At 32.3% G+C, this 10,233-nt stretch overlaps 1 protein-coding gene across 1 annotated transcript; it reads left to right on the top strand.

Moving 5' to 3' along the window:
- Positions 1-2,026: 2,026 nt before the first annotated feature.
- LOC126717564 (protein LIGHT-DEPENDENT SHORT HYPOCOTYLS 1-like) lies at positions 2,027-5,660 on the top strand. Its single transcript, XM_050419370.1, has 2 exons — positions 2,027-3,250; positions 5,355-5,660. Exon 1 carries the CDS (start codon positions 2,616-2,618, stop codon positions 3,216-3,218), a length of 603 nt encoding a protein of 200 aa, XP_050275327.1. The 5' UTR covers positions 2,027-2,615; the 3' UTR covers positions 3,219-3,250; positions 5,355-5,660.
- Positions 5,661-10,233: the final 4,573 nt, after the last annotated feature.

The raw sequence follows: 10,233 nt of genomic DNA, 5'->3' as shown, positions 1-10,233 counted from the left end.
ATGTAGGTTTGGAATTAACCGAACCATGGTAAATTTGTGTTATATACTAACTATTTTATTGTTTTGTGTGTATTTTTCAACTAGTATGGTTATGGGTTTTAGGAAACTTGACCCGTGAATAGCCCCACCCATAACATTAGATATTCGTTATAAAATTAACCAATTACAGCTTGATTATAAAATCAAACCGAATAAATCCAAAAGTTCAATATACCCATTGTTGAAACATAAATTTCATGGTTAGCTAGCATGCATATTTGTATGATGATCTCTCTTACACATGAAAGGTCCATCACCTGGACAATTAGCAATAAATTCTACTATCTTTATTCGTCCAGATTCCTTATACCAATTGCTAGATTGCAACAAAATTTTTGCTTGCCATCGATTTTTCTCCCATTTCACCTCCTTATTAGATGCTAGGACAGAATGTATTACAATACTCGATTTTTTGAAGGAAATTTAAGCGCAAGCATCCCCCCTCCCAAAGAAAAAAAAAAAAAAAGTCCTGTTTGGCAAATAAGTTCTAATACACATTTTCACATTTTAAACAACATTACACACTTTTTCACACACTTTTTCACCCACATGTATATCAAAAACACCCAAACAACATTACTCAAACTCCTCTATCAAACAGGCCTTAGGAAGTACGAACACTCCATTTGAATTGCTATACCCATGTTGTACCTACTGTGTAATGTTATAATTTTTCAAAAATGACTTGTATCGCTGTATCATACTCGTACTCATAACTAAGTCTGTGCTTCTTAACCTATGAGCAACATCTCACAAATTTGGCTAAGCAATAAGTTACAGAATTAATCTCTCTTGTAAACCAATAAAATTACAAATATCAAAAGATTTGCTAAGGTCTAAAGCATCACTAAGTAAAGTTTGGATAGGCCAGGTAGCATAGGAACAATTCTCTTTAATAGCAACAAAACAATTTTTAGTATCACCTTCCAGTTTAATTCTCTTCATATTTTCGGCCTTTGCAAGTTATAATGCTCAGATAACTGCAGCTGCTTCAGCCTGCACCGGTTGACATATTTCATACACATTACCCCAAACATTAACCACAAGTTCCAATTAAAGTGCGAGCTTTCAGTATACCATGATTTTGTTTGTATAGTCATTTTCAGTATTTTGAAATCACTAGTTAGTGAAGTGCAGTGACTAATTCTGCAAGCAACTACCAACCTCTCATCAATTTTAACTGTTATCAAACTGATCAGTAAAGATTGTATTTTCGTGCGAAATTTCTTAACAATGAAATAGTACCGTCGGTTAACTAAATTAAAGGTCCTGTCCTTTTTTTCACCTAAAGTGATAGCCAATTGTCCCTTAAAAGAAGAGTACCGAAGTGTAAAGTTCCCACTCCGTACGTAAAATATAAAAACACAGTTAACTTATTTAATCTAATTAATAGAGACATTATGTGAAAATTATAGGTGTGATGTCTAAACTAATTAATATTGATAGTTAACATCACACCCCAATAGGGACCCTATATACACAACTATGCCTAAATATAATTAATGGAGAATTACCTAACACATTGAGGAAGACAGAGATATTTTCATTTCAACCGAGTACATGTTATACACTTTGTTTAACATTTCGCACTACCATGAGTCCATTGATATCTCACCTAAGATAAAACTTGAGACCATGGTACACCATTTTGGATGAGAGTATAGAGGTAGTTGCTTTGAAGGTTCCTCCAAATGTTGCTATCAAAAAAAATTCACTCCTCCACCAATCCAAAATCCCAAATTCCCAAATCCCATCAATTCTCCAATTTAAACAGGAAAGTGCTCTCAAAGTAGTAAAAGACATTTGAGACATGGAAAAGAAAAAAAAGGAAAATATAAATGTTAGGGAAGTGTTTGCACGCGCCTAAGAAGTGTGTGATGACAACAATATGTCTGTCTTTCTTTGGTCACCATCATCTTTCTATTCACTGCTAAAGTTGTCCTATTATAACAAAACACTCTCATGTTATCTTTACTTCCTTATTTCAACCTCAAGCTCTTTACACAGTCTGAACCTCTTGACCCTCTAGACCACTTGATTCTCTTTCTATCTCTCTCACTCTCTCTCTCTGAGACCAGTATTAAACTCTCAGTTGCTTTCCCTTTTCCTGGAAAGAAAATCTAATGAGCTGCAGCCATTCTTAAAACGCTTTTCTCTTCAATAACTGCAGTCCTTAAAGATTTCTTGCTGACTCTTTGCTTAAACAAAAGAAGCCCAAAGACAAACATTTAAAGAGAAAGAATCTCTTATTCTCTTCCCATTTTACCATTATTTTCCACATAAACACCCCTTTTTTCTCTCTATCCCTTTCTCTCTGTTGCCATGCAAAATCTTAGCATTTTTCCTCTTTTGGATACTGTAATCTTCCATTTCCCATCTAATCATTCACAGCTGTAAGAATCATACTCTTTTTCTCTCTCTGAAACCTGTTTTCAGTCTAAACTTGCAAAGGAAAACCCTAAAATAGTAGTAGTAGAAGAACAAGAAGACCAACCACAAAATCTCAACTTTTCAAGATCCAAGCAAAATTCCTACGAAAGCAACAAAACCCAGAAGCAAAAACCTTTTCTTTCACCATGGATTTAGTTTCACAAGCAAACAATCCCAGCTACGAAAACCACCTCATACCCAACATAGCTACTAGCCCAACTACTCCCACCACTCCCACAACTCCATCCACTGCCACATCCTCATCACCATCGTCTACTTCCAGTACTACTCCAAGCCGCTATGAGAACCAAAAGCGCCGAGACTGGAACACCTTTTGCCAGTACTTGAGGAACCACAGGCCTCCACTCTCACTCCCCATGTGCAGTGGTGCACATGTCCTTGAATTCCTTCGCTACTTAGACCAATTTGGCAAGACCAAAGTCCACAACCAGACTTGCCCTTTCTTTGGTCTCCCTAACCCTCCTGCTCCTTGTCCTTGCCCTCTAAGACAAGCTTGGGGAAGCCTTGATGCTCTTATTGGCCGCCTCCGTGCCGCGTATGAAGAACATGGTGGAAGACCAGAAGCAAACCCCTTTGGTGCAAGAGCTGTGAGGCTGTATTTGCGTGAGGTTCGTGATTTTCAGGCTAAAGCCAGAGGGGTCAGCTATGAGAAGAAGAGGAAAAGGCCTAAGCCAAAGATGAATACTTCAAATACTCCTCCTCCTGTTCCTCCGAATGCAAGTTCATAGAGAAAGAAAGAAAAAGAAAAATGAGTTATTGGGTATATCTTTCTTCTCCTACTTCAATTCTCTCTTAGATGGTTGTTTCTTTGTTTTTTTCTTGGTGGTTACTATGTGTCTGATCAGAACATGTTTTGGGAATATTTGCGGGTATACCCTTTGAAATTTCTCTAATATAGGAGTGGGAGAATAAGTAGCAAGTAGTGGATTTTAGGAGGAGCAATTATGATGGTTGTGCTAGCTTGATAAATTTGTTCTAGTAGTGGATTTTGTATAAATATATGTTGTTAATGATTACTCCTCTATGTAATTTTAATTGGAAATGGGATATCGGCCATTTATTGAAGGGAAAGATGATTGCAGTTTGGAATGATGATATGTGGATATGTCTTCCATTATCTAAGCAATTCGTCTAGTGGGTCATTTTAAATTTAGACAGTTTGCACTATCATATAGTATGAAGATAAGGTATATGTTGCTGGTACTAGACAATGTGATCTCAATCCCGTCCATATTGGTTAATAGACGTGGAACTTGTTAGACAGTTATTTTCTCTCTCTCTCTGTCATGCAGAGAGAGAGAGAGAGAGGGGGGGAATTCGACTTTAATGACACATCTGATGTGTATAGTATTTACCCAAATAAAAAGGAAAAGTGTCCTAATGAAGGACAAAAGTATTGGAGAAGTGGAAAACTCACGAGCCTATAAACAGTGAGATCCGGTTAGGTAGTAGGTTACAGATAATCTAATTAGATCTATAATCAAGCAAACAGACAAAAGCTAGATTATCTTTTCTATTAATAGATGCCAGCTAAAAATTCACACACATGTTGGATATGATAGATAATAAAATAGATTTTGAGCCCATGGAATATTGAGAATTCGAGAGGCTAGTTCCTCATCTACCTTACCTGGACAACAAACCCTTAAAACATGATTAAAAGTTGTTTTCTATGGTAGGCTGATGTTGATTGTCCTTTTGGGAATCTCATTCCATGTCACCTTTGAAGGATACATTATTATATTTCCATTTTTAAAGCTGGATGAGGGAAGCACTCAAATCAATCTGACATGATTGAGTTAGGGAGGTAGATGGTTTATAACCTGTGGATACAAGTGATCATGCTATTTAACCTTCTTTTGTCTCAAGTGATTATTGTGTATACATAAATATTAATGCTACTCCAAAAACAAATGGTTTAGAGTTCACTTGTAACCATCTCGATTGGTTTACTTAGGTTTCATTAGATATGTATTCAGAATTTGATCGAGAAACAAAAAGTAGAAGGGTGAGAAAAATTGAATGCATTTTTGTAATTTTCTTGTATCATCAAATTATCATATGATCATCATATAAATGTGGGTTCTTTTCCCTATTTAGTTTTTGCAAGAGACTATTTCTTATTGGAATCTGAAAAATATTAAGATTGACACACATTTTTTTTATGGTGATTTTGGGACATTCCTTGATATCTTGATTCATAACTGCCAGATAACTATATCTCTCTCTCTCTTTGAAAGTTTGAGTTTGAGGTGAATGTTCAAACATCATAGGGATTGCATTTTTGTATTTGAATCTAGTATATATGATCTATTAATCCTTAAATTGTTTTGAGTGGTCACTGGTCAATGTGATATGTTCATTGTTTTTCTTTTCCTTCTAGTTTCTTCTTTTTCCTCTTTATATATATATAAAATATAGGAATGGACTCAACTAAGTCTAAATGCTAATTATATTGAGTTGAATAGATGAATCTTGTGACATCATTCATATATTTTTTTTGATGACTTTGGAGAAATTTTAAAATATTGTGATTGGAAATTGAAATGTAATATATTGCAATGATGTGTAATGTTGACTAGGTAGAGGGGGTGGATGGTAAATTTTTCTTTTTCTCTGCCAAATTGGTGCATATTGTGGAAGTCAAAATGCTTTTGAAAGAAGAAATATGCTACCCAAGAGTTTTGCTTATTGTTGTAGTAGAGTTATCCCTGAATATATTTTCAATTTTCAAAATTATTTTCGTTCCTTTTCCCCTCTGCTTTTAGCAAACATCAAAGTCTATTTATAAATGATTCTCCTACAGTAGTGCTTTAAAAAGGAAAGATTAAGTTATCAATGAATTACTTCATGTCTTTTCTTAGGTTGTACCTGGATGTGAATCATATGATGGCATTGTGACCAACTTCTCTTCAGCCTTTGGTGATGATCATGATCCTGCTTTGACTTATACCAAGCGCTATGGTATAAGCTTTTTCTTGTAATCACACTATTAGAATTACTGTGCATATATATGATAGAACTCAACCCTAAAACTGCATAGCATTACAAAGGACCTGATCACCAGAGCTTATTTCTCCAGTGTGCTTTGTAAGGAGAGTATGTCTTGTTCTATCATTTTCCAACATCTATGTCAAGCTTATCTATTTAATTTTTAATTATCAGTATAATCTTTCTTCTTAATGGTTGCTTCTATAATCATGTACTGCAAGGATGCTACAGAATGTTTTTTTTTTTTTTTTTGATAATCAACTACAGAATTTTTTATTTTTTTTTATTTTTATTTTTTATAGGCACACATGCATTTCAACTAGAATAATTAGATTTAAACCCTGATAATAGTGTTGGCGGGAAGACAAAGGGAGTTGATGGTAATTACCATATGTGTGTGTTTTATAATAAAACTAAAATTTGTGTGCATGTGTTTTATGTATATATATATTATAAAACCATAATAATAGTGGGTTCTGCCATCAGTACATTCATATATAATGAAATAATTTGATAACGTAACTTTCTTACATAATATCATCTCCATACCACGAAAAGACATGTCAAACAGAAAATAGTTGGGGGAAAAAATTGTCACTGTTCTCTATTTTCATAAAAATTTAAAGTTGACACATAGGAAAGTAATACAATAAGAATTAAGCCCTAATATGAATATAAGGAAAACCCGATCTGACATTAGAGAGGCAATGCATGTAGAATTTATATAGTCTATCAATAAATGTATGTTAAATAAGGTCTAACTAAAAAAGAAAAAGAAACCAGCTGAAAGTAAGTTCAAATCAAAACAGTTTAGAACTTTATTGGATTGGGATCTTCTCCATTTGTTCATGATGAATATAAAGATGTGCATGGTGTTACCTCATTAAATTTTGTACAACCAAATAAGATTATAACTAATTTTAACTAATATTATATTATATTAATTTTTATATTTGTGAATTATTAAATCTTCAGCGTATAATGAATTCTCTATATAAAAGAAATATTAGGAAAATTATTATTTACACGTAATAATTATTTAGTTATTTGATTGCGTTTTTGTTAGTGGAAATAGTTATTCCCCAAAAGAATATAAAAATTTTATCACACCTTTTGTGTTTTACTCTATGCTCCATCTATCATGGTACGTTATGTGTTTGATTTTTTATTTTTATTTTTTTCCATTTTAAACTTTGGTTATTTTGCAAGGAAAGTTAAACAAACACATAGTATATTATGGTTGGTGAAGTATAAAATAAAATACAAAAAGTGGAACATGAAATTTGTATTTATGACAAGGGGTTGTAATAGCTATTCTATATGGATGACAATAGGATAGGGTGGAGCTAGGGGATGGGTGCTTCACCCTCACCTCACATGGTTATTGTCTTGTCCTGCCACCACTTCAAATTTGTTGAAAATATTTAAAAATGGAGACATATGTAACTGAAAATTTATTAATATGTTATTTGTATAATTTTATAAATTATAAAGTTATTTTATTTTATTATTTTTTATTAATAAATTGCTTACTTAGTGTCTTAAAAATAATTTTGATGATTATTTACAATGAAATAAGATATCTCATTCCAAAAATGTTTTGAAGAAAAGTATCACACAATAATTATATAGTAGGAAGCAAGCTCTGTTATCAAATTCCTGAATACAAGCCCTATTACTAATATTTATACATTCTAATAGAAATTTGTTGTATTATATTTTATTTAAAAGGAAGAATAGATGGTTCCATGTACTAATATAATCATGTTAAAATATCTACTAATAATTACAATAAATTTTATAATTTATATTGAGACAAAAAATTTAAAAAAAAGTAAAAAAAAAAAATATATATATATATATATATATATTTTGTTAAACTTTCACATGCATTGCAAGAGTTAACTAAGAGTTAACTGCTAGTTATATGTATTAAAACTAACCACTCAAACGTTTAAGTTTCCATAACATATCATGACATTAACAAGTATCACATTATATTATATATCACATAAAAATATACTAAAAATTTATTCATAAATAATATGATCTCTTCAAATAACTTGGGTAAATGGTACATGTTCCTTTACTACCATAACACTATTATGGTGGGTTTTCCCCCCATATTTTAGTAAAGTTCATCAATTAAAATTGTTTAAAATATACTGCTTTAAAAAATATGAAATTCTATTATTTAAATTGTCAATAAATATTAAAGAAAACTACTCCAATCAAAACTTTCAAAAAAAATTAATAGAAGTTTGACTATATTTTTCTTTATTATTATTATATTATTTTCTAATCCATGCATGGAACACATTAATATGAGAAAACTTATTAATTCCTTCTTGTTCTGACTGTAATGCCCAAATATTTCATACTGGTTACCAAAAGTCATTGAAAGGGAGGGTGCATAAGCCCGACACATATGAAAATTTCCCTACTAAATCAATACACTATATCCTTTTGTTCCAATTTTCAATTCTAATGTTATGTTCTAGTCATTTTAGCTTATGTTAGCTAGTTTCATATTTAATTTTTACTTGGTACATAATTTTTTGGTATTTTATACTATATTTTTTTAGGTTTTATGATTATAAATGTATATATATATATATATATATTTTTTTTTTTTTGGTTACTACAAGTGGGGGTGGGAGATTTGAACTTTGGTTCTTCCAAGTTACGACAATAAGATACATGACTGTAAAAATTGAAAAATCAAGTTCTTTGTTAATGATGATGGTAAGCTACAAGGATTAATTCTTTAGTGTTCTAGTAGCACAATAAATGTGCACACCCCCCCCCCCCCCCCCACCCCTCCTCTAAAAATAATAGTAGCTAGATCACAATAATTAAATTCATGATAAGACTAAATAATTATGACACTAAATAATTCTTGATAAGACTATTCATGTGATGGTAGGGTATGTATTTCTTGAAGTACTAAATAATTACATTGCTACAAAAAGCTTATACTTTCTACGTCCCAAACTGTAAGTCATCTATTCTATTTTAGGAGGTCCCAAAATGAAGTTTTCTTTGAAAAGTTAATAAATAAATTTTCTAACATACACTTCACTTTAAAAAGTTAATACCCCTCTTTCACATATTTTTTGTTTTTGGAGAAAAACAATACCCCTCTTTTATAAAAGTTTAAATTAAGGAAGATAGTATTAGAAACTTGTACATTTTTACTATATAATAATTGTAGGGTAATTTCCCGCACAAGCTGTTTGTCCGCTTTGGGGAGCCAAGCCCGCACGGTTTTGTTCTACAAGCGACATGGGAAGACTTTGAGTGCAGTCCCACATCGGCAAGAGAAGTGCCCCACTCATGCCTTATAAGCGCTTGACACAAGCATGAGTGTACCATTACTACACATGTGTGTAGTAATGGTAAAGGCGTGCCCTGCACAGGGGTAACAACACCGTGCAGGTGTCGGGTCCGGGACATGGCCAAGCCAATCCCACCCCACCCCAAAGTAGACAATACTCTTGATGGGCACTGGCCTTAAAAGCGCCTTTTTTGTGGGGTAATTTCTCACACAAGCTGTTTGTCCGCTTTGGGGAGCCAAGCACGCACGGTTTTGTTCTGCAAGCGACATGGGAAGACTTTGAGTGCAGTCCTACATCGGCAAAAGAAGTGCCCTACTCTTGGCACAAGCATGAGTGTACCATTACTGCACTCAAAGTCTTCCCATGTCGCTTGCAAAACAAAACCATGCGAGCTTGGCTCTCCAAAGCGGACAAACAGCTTGTGCGGGAAATTACTCCACAATAATAATAATAAAGGATATTTCCTTTTAAAAAAATTGAATTTTTTAAAGAGGGAGTATTCTTTATTGATGGTGATGGTATGATTCATTTTTATTCTAAATATTTATAAGGCATGTTAAGAATGTCTTTTTTTTTAATTTTGAAAACAAAATGGCGCATATAAATATCAATGCTATGTCTATTATACAGAAATAAAAATAATTTTAATATCAATGTAATACATAGAGGGATCAAAGTTCTGTTCTAAACTAATTTGGAGGACTCTCTTTCAACCAATTATGTGGTAATTCATAAAATCATTTGTGTATATTATTTAAATAAATCATAAACTTATTAAAAAAAAAGTCATATTAGTTCATAACCGGTCCCAAGCCCAAGTAAAGAAAGAGATTTCTGATAAAATCAAACTCTTAGGCCTCTTATGCCAAGTTTCATGAAGGTACATATATTTTGTGCAATCCATGGATTGGCTTAATTCTTGTTACACATAAAATAATTAATTAGATTTAACATGGACGTACCTAAAAAATCTTAGATTATGTTCACAACCGATAATCTAAACGAAGCTAGAATTTTGATCCAAAGTGGCAAGATTAATTTTGAAAAAAGAAAAAGAAAAGAAGAAGACATAAATAAGAAAATAAATAAATAAATGTAAATATAAATATAATTGTTCTAGAGAATGATATTATGATGTTAACAAAGTTATTCTAATAGTAAGTTTCAATCACTTAGCATTAGCATATTCTTTGGTCCAATTTGGACTAAGGTGACATCATATTTTTCCAAATTGCCAATTAAAGGTTATGTTTGATTGTTTAGCAATGTCTTTGTTTAGATAAACCCTTAGAATTTGGTATTCGTCTCTGCAATTGTAATAGGAATTCTTTTTTTTCATTAAACAAGGATTGGGACTCATTATTATGCTCAAATTTCTTCATAATCCAATCTAACTACAAAATATATTCATATA

This window comes from Quercus robur, chromosome 3 (assembly GCF_932294415.1).
Source record: "Quercus robur chromosome 3, dhQueRobu3.1, whole genome shotgun sequence".
Taxonomy (NCBI): domain Eukaryota; kingdom Viridiplantae; phylum Streptophyta; class Magnoliopsida; order Fagales; family Fagaceae; genus Quercus; species Quercus robur.
Note: the sequence above shows the minus strand (reverse complement) of the source record. Positions and strands in the feature narration are given on the sequence as shown.